The sequence below is a fragment of the Kogia breviceps genome, chromosome 11 (genome assembly GCF_026419965.1).
Source record: "Kogia breviceps isolate mKogBre1 chromosome 11, mKogBre1 haplotype 1, whole genome shotgun sequence".
Classification (NCBI taxonomy): Eukaryota; Metazoa; Chordata; class Mammalia; order Artiodactyla; family Physeteridae; genus Kogia; species Kogia breviceps.
Window position 1 is genome coordinate 48,835,631 of NC_081320.1, and position 17,476 is coordinate 48,853,106.

The 17,476-nt window shown below is 47.1% G+C and overlaps 1 protein-coding gene across 8 annotated transcripts in view; it reads right to left on the minus strand.

The window, feature by feature from the left end:
• The window catches only part of CEP68 (centrosomal protein 68), a 24,536-nt gene extending 15,186 nt beyond the window's left edge, over nucleotides 1-9,350 (minus strand). For 3 of the 8 annotated variants that reach the window (XR_010835514.1, XM_067007503.1, XM_067007504.1), the window contains exons 1-2: nucleotides 9,220-9,346; nucleotides 210-599 (exon numbers count right to left, since the gene is read on the minus strand). Coding sequence is in view for 4 of the 8 variants with exons in the window: in XM_067007503.1 (XP_066863604.1) it covers nucleotides 210-557 (348 nt within the window). In the remaining 4 variants the exon portion in view is untranslated. Of the gene's footprint in view, nucleotides 1-209; nucleotides 600-9,214 lie in introns of all 8 variants that reach the window. The other 5 variants (XR_010835515.1, XM_059079692.2, XM_067007502.1 and 2 more) reach the window with 4 other exon arrangements.
• Between the last annotated feature and the right edge of the window lie 8,126 nt (nucleotides 9,351-17,476).

Consider the following 17,476-nt stretch of genomic DNA (forward strand, 5'->3'; position numbering starts at 1 on the left):
GATGCTGTGGACAGAGCCCCCTGCTGGCCCCAAGGCCCAACTCTCCATGTGAACCTGTAAAACAGAAATCATCACACCCAAGCTCCCCGCCCCCACCCCGACTTCCCACCCTCGTATGGGAGCTGGGAAAGCGTGTAAGATAGTGCTGGAAGGTACTCTCAGAGGACAGCTTTAGGTGAAACTACAGCCCCACTTGCCTCAGCCCCTACCTGGCTTCTCACGGAGTGCAAATCTCCAGTCCCCAGGCTGGCAGGGGTAAGCAGGGAACTGAGAGCCGGCTTAGACCCACCCACTGCCGGCTCCCTGCTGGCCCCGTTGGCCTGCGGCTGGCAGGCTCCCGAGGGGCCAGAGCCAGCCCCACAGTGGCAGGCAGGGGCAGGGAGCCCCTGGGCACCCCCGACAGGGGAGGCAGGCCCCCCCTCGGCTTCCAGGTGGGGCGGCTGCTCCCCGTACGCAGGCCCTGTAGGGTCCAGCTCCTGCTCCGGGCAGCTCCACCCCCCAGGGCACGGGGCCTTCGCGTCCGTGGCTGCCTCTGCCATTTCTTCTCCCAGGGCCATCGAGGTGTTCCTAGATCAGGGCTCTGCTGAAGCTTCAGCTCCCTACAAAATGGGAAGGGGAGAGAAAAAGAGAAGCTTTCTGCATCTACGGCTAAGAAACCTTGTTTTTTACCTTTTAATGATTAAGACAAACAGTTTTTTGGCCAAAAGAGCAAATGATGGCTCCCTCCTCGAAGGAAAACAGAGGTCTGGCTTTTCCTCAGCTCCAGACCCTTCCACAGGAGACACGGGAGCACGTCACTGTGTCCTCTGCTGTTGTGTGGCTGGCAGCAGTCCCAGCAGCAGGTGCCAGGAGGCTCAGTGCAGGCCCCAATCAGAGTCAAGGTCTGTCCTGCCTCAAGTCGCCTTTCCGCCCGTTGCTTTGGCCTAGGCCCGCTGGGTATGAGGCCTGGCCTGGGCCCTCCCTGCGCCAGCCTGCAGCAGTTGTCCTTGCCACACACCCGGCGGCCGAGAGGCAGCCTCGCACCCACACCCAGCCTGTGGGGCTCCAAGATGGCCCGTGACCGGAGGGAGCGGCAGCTCTCCTCCTGCCGACTGGGTTACAGGTTAACGGGCGGCTGAGGGAGCCGTGGAAATCCGGCTGGTAACAACGGCAACGGTCACGCCGCGTGCGTGCACATGACAGTGAGAGAGAAGCACGCCGGGCAGGTGGGGCGGGCGGTGGGGGGACCAGGGTGAGCACTCGGGGTGAGAGAAGGAACAATCTGGGAGCTGGATCTGAAAACAGAACCGTTCCAACAGGAGCTTCAGGGACCACAGAGGGAGACCCCCCAGCCTGAGTGTGCAGGCAGGGGCTCTGCCAGGAGCCCTGGCCGGATGGAGTGGGACAAAAAGCAGGCAGGAAAAGAACTCCAGGAGGATCTGGACAGGGAAGTGAGGGAAGCCTGAGGGGGCGGAGGACTGGGGCCGCGGGCTCATCCTGCTGGGCCATCACACTGGGAACCACCACTGGCGCGGACCGTGTGCCCAGAAAACAAGAGTGTCCTGCCCTGCCTGCCTGGAGAGGCTCCAGACAATCAGAGGCGAGCCTAGAGCACAACACATGTCGCACGCACTCTCAACTCCTTCTCACAGCCAGCAGCACGTGCGCAGGGACTAATCAGAAGAACGACTGTCTTGAACCAGTCACACGTGGTTCAAATATAAAATACACTGCACATGTTAAGTCTCCCTCCAGCCCTGTCCTCATTCCTAAAATGAGCCAGGGCACGCGGGGCATGACGACAGCACCTGTGCACAGTGCATGCTGAGTGTCAGCTAGTGTTTGGGGGGCGAGGGGCGGAATCAGTGCAGAAAGTCACCTTGCAAGAACCAAGGAGTCCAACAGAGGAAGAGAAAGAGGTATTTTTTCATATAAATCAAGCAGAATGCTTACCACTACATACTTCCACAAAAACAGGTAAACATGCTAATTAAAGTTGTGTGTGTTTCTCACCTCAACTGTATATGCAGACAAACACAAAAATCTATTTCATCCTTCCCCTTCATTTTACATGAAACTAGCAAACTGTACAGGACACGCTGTTCAGAACCTTGCTTTTCTTTCTTTTTTTAAAAATGAAATATCTTGGAGATATTTCATTTGGAGATATTTCCTTAGCAATAAACAGACAGCACTCTTTTTTTTTAACTACTGCCCAGCACTGTACCCCACTGTAAGGATGCACACCAGCGTATTCCACCGGTCCCCTACTGGTGGATATTTACGTGAGATCCAACCTTTTGCTACTACAAACAACGCTGTGAGGAACAACCACGTACACACACCACTGCACGTGTGCTAGCACACCCACAGTGCCAACAGTCAGAAGGAGAACTGCTGAGGCGAAGGGGACCCGCATGTGTACTTCTGGCATATGTTCTACCTCTACCGGGTGGCATCAATTTATACTCCCACTGGTGGCCTGAGAGAGTGCCAGTTTCCCACAGAAGGCCAGGTCCTCCTATCCTCATTTCACAGAGGGGAAAACCTCTCAAAGAGAGTCAAATCCAGGCCTGTGTGACTCCAGAACCCAAGCTCTTTATGAACTGGGGAACAAGTTACAAAACAGACACACAAAGTAGAAGAGGGGAGAGACTGGTACAGGGACAAAGAGATGAGTGACCAAGTCCTGCTGAGAACGATTTTCATGGAGCCACATCCTCACCTAGTGGCTATTTAAGAAACTGCACATGAAGACGATTCAGGCAAACTGTGTTTTCACAATTATAGGAATAAGCTGAGCCCACAAGCTGGAAATATTAAGGTGACAGCTGAACCTAGCCTGCAGCCTCCCATTTCTACTTCTTGCTCCACCTCTAGAAATTCTCTCAATGGCCAGAGTTGGGCCATGATTGGTGGCTAATACCCCTTTTGCTCTCCTAGTCCCCTCCCCCTCCACTAAAGCGTGTGGTCATAAGACAGGACTGGAATAAGATGATGCTGGGGCAAAAGAGGGGTGCAGACAAATGATCTCTGTCTTTGTTTTAATGATGTATTTTTGATTTGTCTTGTCTGGATCTCGTTATTCAAAACAGAAGGTATTCATTCATTCTGGGGGTGAGTGGTGAGCTAGAATTATAAGCTATGCAGGAGATATACCTCTAGATAACTTTCAAGTATACATACAAACTTGAACTAGCTTAACAGTGTCGTCAGAGGCCCTTCAGCAACCAGGAAAGAAGGTCTGAAATTCAGTGATTTTCATGGAAATGGTACTACTGAAGAGACAGATTACAGGTGGTTATTTTCTCAGTCTGGATACGCAGTCCCTTCATAATCTTACTTATTAATCTGCCTAACAAATCATGCTGTATTTTCCCTACACCACAGGAGTTTTATGTGAGAACTAAGACAGATTCATGTGAAAGAAAAAAAGTCTATGAATGTTCATTCCAAGTTCTATGCAAAGTACTACAGAATACCAAGAAAAGAGAAATCAACTCAGAGCCAGATAATCAGGGGACACTCCTTGAAGTAAAGACTGCTGAATACATCAATCATGTCAAAGAAAACATCAGCCTAGCAAATGTATAAACTTTGGATTTCTAGGGCTCAACTCTGCCTGCATCTGTCAGGTGGGCATCGGTAATACTGCATGAAAGTCCAGTCCTCATTTCCATAGATTCTAGATTTTACACATCATCATTCCTTCTAACCCTCTGAGGGTGAGGGTGGAGATGGGGATTCTGCTTGAACCCTTCCAGTGAGAGACAGCTTACTCCTTTCCTAAACACCCAATGGACTGCTCAGATGAAAACAACTTGCTATGCTGTCAGTACCTTCAAACAACCTACTACTCTACATGGGTCCTCCCTGCTCTCTGACCACACATTTTACGGTGTTTCTGGAGGCTAGCAGCTCCTTGGTGGGCAGAGGCCTCAGTCAGCCTCCTTCCTAATCGGGAAGCAACAGGAGATTGGACAGAGTGACTGGAGAACTCTGAGCAGACAATGAACAATGAATTCAAGCCTCCCATCTGAGAAAGGTCTGCACACACCAGTTTAGCCCTGTGCTTGGCCAAACCAAGCAACAAGACACATAAGCTTCAGGATGTTCTAGGGACCACCTGGAGTTTGGTATTAAAATTCTCCGTTAGTTTCTACAACCTGCAGAGGCCGTATGCCGTACCAGATATAATGAGGAGTTATGCAGGCTTGGCTACTCTCGCCCTACAGTAGAAGTATGGGGTCACACTAACTGGGTAAGCCTGGACTCCTGATGCTTCCTGCTATCTGCTGCACCACCCTTGTGCAGGCCTGTCACGGCTACCAGGACTTCCTCCCACCTGCTCCTGTCCAGGATGGAGAACAGAGGACTGGGAGGTGTGCGTGTGTGGGGTGGTGGTGGTGGTGGTGGTGATGCCCCTCCCTTAACTAAACCATTCAAATGTACAAATGATCGACTTAGGGAGCAATCCTCCTCTGATCAGAAAGACTTTCCCCACGATTCTGTAAATCACAAGCTCCCCTTCCAAACAATCTGATTACTACCAACTCTGCCCAGGAAGCTGGGTTCTGGTCAGGGCCTGTCTCTGTAGCCAAGTGCACAGACGGCACGTGTACGGGCCACGGAGGCCAGGCGCTGCCTGACAGAGCCAGCCCTACCAGTTCAGGGGCCAAAGCCTTGAAGCTCCGTGTTTTTGCAGGAGGCCACAGGTGTTAAGTGGTCACGGCATGCACACACAGTGGCAGAATCTGGCCAGCGAAGCAGACAAAGAGGCTCTCAATGCCACTCTTTCTCTAGGAACACAAAGCTACCCACAAGGAAAGGGGGCCAGTGGGGAGGACCCAGCACTGTCAGGTTGCTGGAAGGCTTCTGGGGGAACTAGATGGACAGCAGCAAGGAGCTCAAAGGCAGGCCAGTCCAGGCATGGGAGGCAGCATGAAAGCCGGTAAAGACTTATGCGGGGGAGGCCAACCAAAGAGGCAAGCACAAGAGGGCCAGGCCCGCCTCAGGGCGTGGGGGGTGCTGGGAACACTGTGGCGGGAGGTTTGAGACTGGGAGGCTGATGGCGGAGAGCTACCGCCATTCCACCTGCTCCTTCCTTGGATGTACAAGCCCTGCAGCCCCTCAGTCTTCCACACTGGCCCAGTCTTTCCCTGTGGGGCAGGTCACCCCGAGTGTTCTGTTCCCCTCCTTTGCAGGTGAAAGCAAGCAAAATGAAAAGGGAGAACAGGCTCAACGCTAGGAAGGGGTAGACGTGTCTCCCACAGCTTGGAAATAGGTTGACGCCTTCTTCAGGATCCTTGGCCCCAGCAGCCCTTTTCCTCCCCCACCATTGGGGCAGCTTCCTTACCTTTTGCTTGGAGTAAAAGAGTCCTCCAGGGCCCTAGGAGGCACACTGGGTCCCTCTAAAAAAGTGGTGGGAAGGCTGCCACCAGGCTGCTCTCCCCTCCTTTCACACTCACTCAATAGCTGGCTGACTGACTAGGGCCACAGAGAACCTCACAGCAAGGCCAGTCTTCTAACTTTTCATGAGGTCTTTAGATGACTTTAAAGAGGTGAAAATGCCACATCTACAAGGATCTTACCTGAGCTTCCAGCCACCCCTCCCTTCAACCCCAAGCTTTCTGGCCTCTTCAGCAGTCAGCAGATTGTTGCCATCCAACAAAGCTCGAAGTATGAGGATGATGGGGACTGAACATGTCAATCAACTGGACACTCTGCTCCAACCAAAGAGCAAGGCGGAAAAACAGCTGCCCTGTAACAAAAACCATTCCTACTGTCTGAAGAAGCTGGCCCTGGACCACATGGCTGCAGTTCCACAGGCCATTGCTTTTACTGTACTGACAGTTTTCTGTGAGTCTGTTGGGCTACATCGTATGAAGATTGATAAGAATCTGATTTTCTGGAGATATTCAGAACACCTCTCTTTGGAGAAGAATTCTCAGGTCTCAGTAATAGAAACAGCTGTTTCACTGAGTAGCCAGTTTGTTTTTACTTTATATGGGTACTGGCAAAACTGGTTCCAAAAAATATTCTCCTCTTTGCTCTTGCTGCTTGGAAGCTCAGAACCAAATCAGTAGTCCCACCCAAGTAAAATGTATAGCACAGAGAGGCACTCACCTTTTGTACTTATCTTTGACTTCTCTTAATTTTCTTTTACCCTATCTGCCTCAATCACTTTTTTTTTTTTGCGGTACGCGGGCCTCTCACTGTTGTGGCCTCTCCCGTTGTGGAGCACAGGCTCCGGACGCGCAGGCTCACCGGCCATGGCTCACGGGCCCAGCCGCTCCGCGGCATGTGGGAACTTCCTGGACCGGGGCACGAACCCGCGTCCCCTGCATCGACAGGTGGACTCTCAACCACTGCGCCACCAGGGAAGCCCCCTCAATCACTTTTATTAAAAATCTTGTTACACTGAAACTATTTTGGAAAGATTCCTCAAATCATTTTGGGAACAAAATAGAGGAACTGTTAAAAACAGAAGGAAAAAAAACAACTCCTAAATCCAAGACTTCATCTCAATACCAGAAGGAAACAAAGCCTGTTTACCAGTACATCTAAAAAGCAAATGTAGATACTTATGTTAGTACCTTTCTACTCAAAGTCCACGGAAAAGCAGCATATGCAGCACCTCAAAGCCTGTTGGGAATGCAGATTCTCAGGCACTACCCCAGAGCTTTGGGATCAGAATCTGCATTTTAGCAAGCTCTTGGCTGGTAAGCACAGTAATGTTTCAGAACCACCAGGTTAGTAAGCCTGTTTCAGCGCCCTGAAAGGGAACTATGATGGCTTTACAACCATTCATCAAGAGCCTACTTATGCGAGGCACACAAAAGAAGGAAATTTATGGTCCTTGTCCTTAAGGTCTTTCCAACAGGACACTAGAAAAAGCTCACACCTTGTGGCAGGTTTTTAATGGTTAATTATAGAATGTCACAACTAGAAGGGCATCTTCAGAAAGAACAGTATTCCCTAGAAAGGATTCAAAATTCATGTGACTACACTAAAAGCAGAATCAGAGACCAGAATTCTCCTGAGATAGTTATAAGTGAGAAGAGGTACAGTCTTTGTTTTGGGGACTCCAAATAATTTTAGAGAAACTGACATGCCAAGGGGACCTACAGCTGGAAGGAAATGGACAACTTAGCCTGTTTCCTGTGACTAGAAAGTGGTATAGGAAAACCTGGAAGTGAGGCAACATCCTCCTAGGGGATGTATGTGCCACCTCAAGGTCTGGCAAATAGATTTAGAGCTACCAGAAGACTTCTTCCACATTTCACAATGTTTGTGAACAACTTTAAAGATAGGAGACAGTTTTTAAGAGAGAACAGATTTAAGTTAAAAGGAGAAAAGCCACTTCAAGTCCACCGCCAAATGAACCAACATTTCTGTCAGCCATATCAGCCCCCAAACTCTCCTCTGCTTTCACATGACCATTTTGAGTAACAGACCACATGAAGAGTGCATCAAATACTACTGTACTACTTGGCCAAATTGTTATTTGGCACTCCATCGAGGTACTCTAAATGCATAAACAAGTAATCTTCCATGGAATACTTTTACAGTGGGGGGAAAAGTCTGGAATGGCTTAAGGGATTTTTTTAAATCAAGGAACAGACAAGGACCAAGAGGCAGACAGAACCTGAAGGGTCAAATACTATACAGATACTTAGCACTGGTGAATCTGTTCAAGTACGTTTATTTTTATCCTAACAACTGCTAACAGCTACTGAACATTTTCTTTGTGCCAGGAACTATGCTAAGCACTTTATGTCAATATTTTACTTAAACCTCAGAAATAATGGAGTAGGACCTATTGTCACTCCCACTTTATAGAGACTGAGACATACAGAAGTTAAATAACTTGTCCAGAGTTAGTAACATGGCAGAGCTGGTCTGAATTGACTTGAGAGCCAGAGCTCAACTGTCTCCTTCGCCTGTAAGAATAATCGGGCCTAGTTAAAGGACTTAAAGTTTTTATTTTGTCAACTTTTGGCTACACTGCTGATCTTTTGTTTTCTTTTGGCCTCCTTCAATCACTGAGTGCCTTCTATGTTCCAAGCACTATGCTACGGGCTGGGGAAACCACAATACAGTGTGATGTATAAAATCAGAGGCTATGGAAGGCTGTGTGCAAAGGAGGGAGCGATTATTAGTTGTGGGGTAGGGCAAGGGCTTTAAAAAGCTTTCCAGAAGACATGAAACCTGAATTATTTGCTCTTTAATGTACTGGGTAGCCCAGAACTGATCGACCCAGGTAGTGGAGGGAACAAGGATGAGAAGGGGTGACCTCTACCTCTTTTAACCAAGCCCTGTATCGTTGACTCCTTGACCCAACACATTTTGTCATGCATTTTAACAATACCCTTCACACCCTAGGTCCAGGAACGTAAGAGTATTTATGAATACCATCTATCTTTGTGCCCGCCTTCCCCCACCCACTCCAATGAATTCTCAGTGAGGTCCAAATTTGCTCTGGCACTGGCAGGTTTCCGCTCATTTTTATTACAAACAATACACCGAACCCAACCTAATAATTATAAAGGGCCTGAAACAGGTTTTGGACTTGTGCCCCTGGGCTGAGAACCGTTCTAGCGATGACAGTTGGAAAGGGTGGCCCCTCCAGGCAAAAAAAGTGAGACAAATTGCTTTTCCCCCTCGGCGGCGGGGCTGCTGCATTCAAGGTGACCAGAAGGCATCGTTCGTCTCCATCTTAACAGTGGTAATGATCTGGGCGGGTGAGAGAGGGTCTCTGCGGTAGACCAGATACGGGAGCAGCGCGGGCCCCTAAATCCCGGGGAACCTGGGCCCGGCGAGCGCGCAGTGTAAACAAGACACGCCCAGAGCGAGGCGGCGAGGGAAAGTGAGTCCCAAGCAGCCGAGGCAGCCCTGCGGCGCAGCTGCTCCAACCGGAGGATGCGCGGACACGCGCGCTCCCGCGGCCCGGCCTCGCGGCGTTCAGGCTTTTCCAACAACTGCCTCCCACCTCCGCGCCAAGACTCCCGGCCGCTAACCTCACCCACCGTTTCGCCTGCAAAATGGAGTCTCAGGCACGAGGCGCCCCCGCCCCACGAAGCCTCTGCGCCCTTCCAGGCGGGGGACGCGAGGCCCAGCGGCCAGCCCGGCCCGCCTCCGCAGACCCCGAGACCGCAGGGCAGAGGGGGCCGGGCCAAAGCCCCCTGCGCCGCGGACCCCCGAACCCCGCGCCCGTACGCCGACAGCTACATACCGCACCTCAAACCCTTCGGACTCCCGGACCGGGCCGAGGGCGAAAGCAGCCGCACTCAGCGGCCCCAAAACGGGATTCCTAGGTGGACACCGGCGCCCTCCCGCCGGAGTCCTGAACGCCTGGGGCGGGACCGAGTGATGACCACGCCCTTCGGGCCCTTCCTTCCTCCGCACGGAGGGCGCCTTTGGGGCCGCGCGACCAATCCCAGCCGTCAGTCCGGAAGCTCGACCAATGCACGATCCGCTCCTGCAAGAAGAGCCCACCCCTGGCACCGTCTTGCCCTATGGGAGGGCTGACCTTCTTCTATCTGCAGTCCTCCCTCGCCTTCCGCGCTCGCTGCTCGCTTTACGTGTTTGGGGCCAATGGGGTCGCGAGAGGGCGCGTAGTCCCGAGCAGCGAGGAGGGGAGGGTGACTTGGGGCGCTCTCCTTGCGAGTAGGCCGCAGGTGGAGTCATGCGTTCGTTGATTCATTTTGCGCAGAGCGCCGGGCAGTGTTCCTAGCGCGCCGCTGCCAGGGAGGTGGACCCACAGTCTTTGTGCGTCTGTTTACATTCGCATGTAAACAACCAGGCGTGAACCGAGGCCTGAACAGGTGCCACGGGGCAGAGGCACCGGAGGAGGGTGAGGTCACCAGGCGGGGTGGTTGGAGACAGCCTTAGGGGGCAGGTGGGACTTAGGCAGGCTCGGAAAGGATGGGAGGGGTGTGGATAAATGAGCCAGGAGCTGCTTAGCGGCTCTCGGAGCAGCCTGGTCCGATGGGAAATCGGTAATGGAATTTGAGGGGAAGCAGGATCCAGCTCGTGGGAGGCCATGATGCACATCTCCTCCCTCCACCTCCTTCTCCCCTCTGCCCCCGCCAGCATGAGGCCTGGGAGCCTACTGGCACAGCTCTTTAGCTTGTACCACTCAGCGGAGTCCCACCGGGCTGGGATGGGGAAAGGATCACATGGTAACCCCTCTCAGACCGGTCCTGCCTTCTGATGCTTTTGCCCAGCAGCACTTTCAGCAATCTGGGTTACGTTGAATGCCTCGCTAGTTCATAAAACGTGTGTAAATGTCTGAACTCCAGCTGTGGGCAACTTGAATTCCAGAGTACAAATTATTTGCCATGGAGCTCTTGGGTGTCAGAGAGTTTAGGACAACAGTCCCCAATCTTTCTGGCACCAGGGACTGGTTTTGTGGAAGACAGTATTTCTGGGGCGGCGGCGGGGGGGTGGTGGTTTCGGGATGATTCAAGCGCATTACATTCATGGTGCACTTTATTTCTATTATTACATTGTAATATATAATGAAATAATTAGACAGCTCACCACAATCAGTGGGAGCCCTGAGCTTGTTTTCACTTGCGACTCATTGATAGGGTTTTGATATGAGTCTGCAAGCATTGATTTATTATGGTCTGTGGTGCAGTCAGACCTCTCTGCTAATGATAATCTGCATTTGCAGCTGCTCCCCAGCGCTAGTATCACCGCCTCAGCTCCACCTCAGATCATCAGGCATTACATTCTCATAAGGAGCACGCAACCTAGATCCCTCACATGCACAGCACACAGTAGGGTTCGCGCTCCTATGAGAATCTAATGCCGCTGCTGATATGACAGGAGGCGGAGCTCAGGCAGTAATTCGAGCGTTGGGGAGCGGATGTAAACGCAGATGAAGCTTCGCTCGCTCGCCCGCTGCTCACCTGCTGCTCTGCGGTACCCGTCCGTGGCCTGGGGGTTAGGGACCCCTGGTTTAAGAAATAAAGACTTGTTGGGTTTTCCAGAACCTGTCATGACAGCTGGAGGTTTTGGCTAATCCAAGAGTCACAAACTTTGACAGCAAGAGCAGAAACTAGCCCACAGATGTTTTTATTTGGGCAGCATGTTGATTTTATTTGCTTTTTTTTTATATATAAGAATTTAAATCCCACAAGCACTACTTCTGTATTAAGTAACAGCCACCCACTTCACACATTTATTACCTGCCTGACACTGAAAGATGTTTATGTTTGTGACCCCTGATCTTCTCTGAATACACAGAAGACCTCTGGCGGTGTCACGTAATCCCACTGGTTGAAACTTGGGTCTTTCCCAGACAAGACAACCAGCTGGACAGAGAATGGGGCCAATCCAAATGGGTAACCAGGTCAAGCATAGAACCAGGGCACCAAATCCAAGTGAAGGGAACTTGAAAACAAAATCAAGCCCAAATGAATAAGCTCTCAAAAAGCCAAGGAAGTTATGGGTGGTGGAATTTGAGATGAGCAGACTATGAGCATAAAAGTAATTCTGAAGTTAGCCAAAAAGCAGCCCAGTATACCTGCTGTATGTCAGATCCCAGGTCAAATCCCATCCTGATCTCAACCAGATGTGCACTCTCCCTCCTTTGAACTCTGCAGCATCTGTGTTCACCTTTGCCATAGCCTTTATAATTTTCTACCCTGTATGGTTTCCTTATCTGTAAGATGGCATAGGATGGATGACTCCTGAGGTTCCTTTCAGCTATGACATTCTGTACTTTTGTGTTGTAAGCATCTTTTGCTTTTGCCTGACAAGTAATCTTTCCTTTGAGGAATTGTCTGAAATCCCCTGGACCAGATTATTCTTTAGGGGCATGTCATTTCTCTGGCCTTCCAAGGCAGGAAAGGTGGAGGGTGAGCAGGCATGGAGCCCAGGCCTGGCCAACTATAGTCTCCTTCCTCTTCTCCACAGAGACCCAACCTGAGATGGTCTGAACCCTTGCCTGGGATTTTAAAGAATGAGGCTGGCAGAGAGTTTATTTCCTCAGGTGCCTCTAAGCTTAAGCAAAGCAAACCTAGAGCTGTGTATGGTTATATTCCTTATTATCAGAAAACCTGGGAGACCAGGTCTGGAAATGGTAGAAATCCAGGAAGGTCAGGCAGCAAGATACTCAGCCAAAGTCATGCTGCTTGAGCTGCTCTGGTTAAGGTGTATGCCTGTACTTTTAATGCCACCATGAATTATTTTTCAACTCTTCTGTGATGTTAGGTATTCACTCAAGATCCAAATTTTGGGCAGGACCATTGACTTGTCTAACTGTAGGTCATGTTCCTGTGTTCTAACTGCCAACAAGCAAGGAGAGTTCTGGTTTCTACTGTGGCTTGTACTGGACCAGTTGGCTTCTAGTGTGGGAGGAGGGGCCCAATTTCCTTCCAAGACTCGGAGGAGGGGGGCTCCCTCCAAATTAGAAGGATATTCAGGTGCTGGCAGCCAAAAGGACCTCCACTATAGTCCATCTCTTAGGCTGCACAATGCAACCATCTCTCATACAACAACAACAAAAATGCACTCATGCCCTCCTCAAAGGAGAACAGTTCAAAGTCTCATCAGTCATTTTTATCTGGCCCCAAGTCCAAGTCTGCAGGTGACGGTCCATTTGAGACAGGCTGGGACCTGGGACTTGGGACCCTTTACTGCAATGCTGGCACCTAGACATCTCCTTGAGCAACAGAATACAAAGAAACTATAAGGGACTAAAAATAACTGTGTGCATGAGTAGTTGGGGCAAATTATGAACAACAAAATACAAAAAGGCCCAAAGCCAACTGCCTCTTCTGAGGTGCCAGGAACAAAAGCAGGGTACCACGCATGATCCCTTCACACAGCACCACCAAGGGGGTGGCCAGGCCACCTAAGCCACACCTCCGGCTCCCACCGACCCACCCCAATCCTCATCCCATTTAAGGAACCAGGTCGCCCCACCTCAGGGAGTGAGCAAGGGAATCTTTTACTTGTTTTTGCTCCCTTGTGCTACAGGAGGAATCCCAGTTAAGCCTTGCCTGAATTCCTCATCTGTTCTCTTATCAATTTCTATTGATTGAAGAGTCCAAGAACCCAGGTTGGTAACACATCCTTCTTCTAAGTTTTCATCATCATCCTATCTCAGTGTTGTAATATGTAGACTAAATTTTGGAGTTAACTATCACTAATAAACTTTAAATACAATAATGAAGAGAAGGAAGATGAAAGAAAAAGATAGTCACTAAAAACTTTACATTTATAAATGCAGCAAGAAAGGAAATACAAGTAGAGGCTACAATCCTCATTTTTGAAACTAGTAATGAGGCTTTATTTGCATTTATTATTTCCCATCTTTAATACCTATTCCAGGTTTCCAGTTACCTTCAAGCTGCCCAGAATTCTTTCCTGGTGGGGTTAACTAAACTTTCATTCTTGAGGGATCAGCCTTGGTGAGCCTGCCTATATGTAGTACAGTACCTTTCCATTAACTTGTATCCCTGGTGTGGGAGTGATGAGGTGTCCCAGGAGACCTACTGGGTTCCAGTCATACCCCTCCTGCCTCTATCCCCTTGATAGTCAGGACGAGGCACCGGCCAACACTGTAACCTCCAGTGGCATGAGGAGACCACATCAATCTCAGTTTCCAGTTAATAGGAGCCATTGCTGTAGGCTCTGGTGAAAGTATTGCACTTGAATATCTAAATCAGCTGATTTGAGTAAAAGGGAAGCATGAATTTTGGAGGAGAATCATTAGGTATAATTTGAGAGGTGCCACACCCATTTTCACCAGTGAACCAATTGGTTCACCGACATTTGCATTCTGCTGAGGAAGAAACTCTATTCATCCTTAGTTCGGAACATACACTTCACCTAGCAGGACAATACTACAAATTCTCAGAGTACTGTCTCCTGGCTGGCACTTGAACTGATCTTTTTTTGAAATTACATTCTTATGTTATTAAAGTAATATATGCACGTATTCTTTTTAAAAATCATGTAGTAGGGGCCTCCCTGGTGGCGCAGTGGTTGAGAGTCCTCCTGCCAATGCAGGGGACACGGGTTCGTGCCCCGGTCCGGGAAGATCCCACATGCCGCGCAGCAGCTGGGCCCGTGAGCCATGGCCACTGAGCCTGTGCGTCTGGAGCCTGTGCTCCGCAACGGGAGAGGCCGCAACAGTCAGAGGCCCGCGTACAGGAAAAAAAAAAAAAAAAAATCATGTAGTACTAGAAGATAAATAAGACAAAGGAGTCCACTGCCCATTCCACCCCCTTAGTCTCCTTTATTAGAGGCTTTCATTTTCAAAATTTTAGCTTTCTCTTCTATTATCTTCATTTTTATAAATAACATACTCATTGTGTTATTATTGATTTATGAATTTGATACCCGATCTGTTGACTTTTTATTATATGAGAATTTAGCCCTTTCCCATTTTCTCTCATCCACCTTTTATTTGCTATATCACAATCTTTATAATTTAAAATAGACACCATTTGAATAGACACCATTTATATCATTATGACTTTGTAAATATTGTTTACTGCTGAGCCAAGGTCTATACCATGGTTATATTTTCTTTATCTTAATACTTTTATTTTCCCTGGAGCTAATGATTTTTTCACTGCATAGATTTCATTGTATCTATACTTATTTTTTCCATCAAATGTGTCATATTTCTACCATTGTTTTAAAATGCTCACACTCATCACATATTCTTCCATGGCCATTTTCCCCTAGAGATTTTCTTCCTAAGAAATCTTCCTCTCTTCCTTGCTTGCTTATTTACTTCCAACCTCTTGCTCCAACCTTGACCTATTATTTTACCTTAGGCCTCCTGTAGTGTAATCTCCCCTCACTAGAAAAACTTGTTATTTCTGGTTCATGAAGATCCAAGACTTTCTGAAATAAACAGAAAACAGCAAACACCATCCATATAAATCAACTATAAGAAGAAAATAACAACCCTTTTCAGCTAATGAAAATACAACCAAAAAATAGGGGGAAACTGCAACACAGCACTCAACATGAATTAAATATCATTTGGTAAGCAACTGCAGCTAAAAAGAACATAAAAAATCATACTGAAAAGCTCAAGATAGAAATGGACACAAAACAGAAAGCTGAGAAATGAGGATTGACTGATTCAGAAAAGAAAAATAAGAAATAAATAATAATCTTGAGATATGAAAACTAAATTATATGGTGTCTAAGGGAAAATGGGTTAGACTAAGAATTCAGTAAGGAACATTGAGAAAAAAAATTAACACAGGAGAACCAAAAATAAATTTGGAAAAGAAGTAAACAGAGAAAAAGTGAGAAACACAGAAGATAGACAAAGAAGAGCCAACATATGTATCATCAGGGTCCCCAAAGAAGAAAAACAAACAAAAGCACCCATGAAACTATGATACAAAACCATTTTCTGGAAATAAAATAATACATGAATTCCTCAAGGAGACCAAAGGAACCTGGGGAAAAAAATGGACTCAATATCATTAGCCTCGGGGAAATGCAAACCAAAATCACAATGAAATATCACTTCACATCCACTAGGTTGGCTATAATAAAAAAGGCAGGTAATAACAAGTGTTGGTGAGGATGTGAAAAAATGGAACTCTCATACATTGCTAGTAGAAATATAAAATGGTGCAGCCACTTTGGAAAACAGTCTGGCAGCTCCTCAAAAGGTTAAACATAGATTTACCATATGACCCAGCTGTTCCACTCTTAGGTATGTACCCAAGAGAGTTTACAATATGTTCACATAAACACCTGTACATGAATGTTCATAGCAGCGCTATCCATAATAGTCAAAAAGTAGAAACAACTCAAATGTCCATCAACTGATGAGTGGGTAAATAAAATGTGGTATATCCATAAAATGGAATGTTATCTGGCAATAAAAAGAATGAAGTACTGATGTATGCTGCACAACATGGATGAACCCTGAAAACATAGTTGGAAGAAGCCAGTCACACACAAAAAAAACACATATGATTCCATTCATATGACATGCTCAGAATAGGCAAATCTATAGAGGCAGAGAATAGATTAATAGTTGCCTAGGGCTAAGGAAATTGGGGAGAATTAGAAGTGACCACTAACAGGTAACAAGTTTCTTTGTGGAGTGGTGAAATATTCTAAAAGTGATTGTGTTGATGATTGCCCAACTCGGTGAATAAACTAAAAACCATGGAATTGTACATTGTAAATGGGTGAGCTGTATGGTAGGTGAATTACATCTCAGTAAAGCTTTAAAAAAAATGGAGTCAGCTTCAAAGAGTTTGTCATTGGCCAAATTTGGGACAATTTGCATATCAAAAAGAATAATGTTAATCAACCATAATAATTTTTAAAATACATCCATTGTAATTCTCGAGCAAACAAACAAAACATAAGAAAAAGGGGAAGAAAAAGAAAAGTTCATCTTTACAAAGTGGTAAGTGTACAAGGAATAAGAAAATACACAATCACCATTTGCAACCCTAAATGTAATAATTAACCAAGTCAAGGATTATTAATGAATGCTAAAACTATTGGGAAAAGTTATTGGGGAACAGGATATTCACACAGACTCCAAGCATTACCCCACAGATTACTTACTAATTACAAGAGGAAAGTTATGCATTCATAAAGGATAAATCAAGCAGTCATCACCATACCCAAGTGACCAAAATCACCAACAATGGGACTACCAAATGTGTGCCTCCTAAGAAGTATTTTTTCCAAAAATATTTAACCTAACTTCTCACAGGAAATACAGTGGATACTCAGACAAGTTTAATACCACCATAAGGAAATAATTGTCTCCAGAATATGAGATGTTCTACCAAACAATTGGCCTAGACTCTCCAGAAATGTCAAAGGTATGAAAAAATAGAAACAGATGGTATCGGGATGAACTGTTCTAGATTAAAAGAGACTAAATAGATTAAACAACCAAAACCAATATGGGAACCTCAACTGAATACTGGAGCAAAAAGAAAAAAGAGCTATAAAAGATTTTTGGGGGAAAGTTGGAGAGAGTTGAATTTGGGCTGATATTAGATTATATTATAGCACTATTATTAAATTTGGGGGGAGTGATATTATAGCACTATTACTAAGATTGTAGTTATATAGGAAAATGTCTTCCTTGTTAGGAGACACATGCTGAAGTAATAAGAGGTAAATATCTTGATGTCTATAACTTAGTTTTGCTTAACAAAAAAAGTATATGTGTGTACCTATATCTATATAAAAATAGTAACTGTTAACAATCAATGAATCTGTGGTTGGCAGCCTTTAAGATGGCATGCAATGAATCCTGTCCTTCCCCCGTGAAATTCACACCCTTGTGTAATCTCTTTCCTTGAGTATGAGCTAGAGTTAGTGATTGGCTTCTGCATGTGGCAGAAATGATAGGATGTCACTTCTATGCTTGGGTCACAAAAAGACTGCAGCTTCTGTCTTGGACATTCTCTCTCCCTCGCTGGCTTGGATTGAAACTGGCTTCCATGCCATGAACCACTCCATGGAGAAG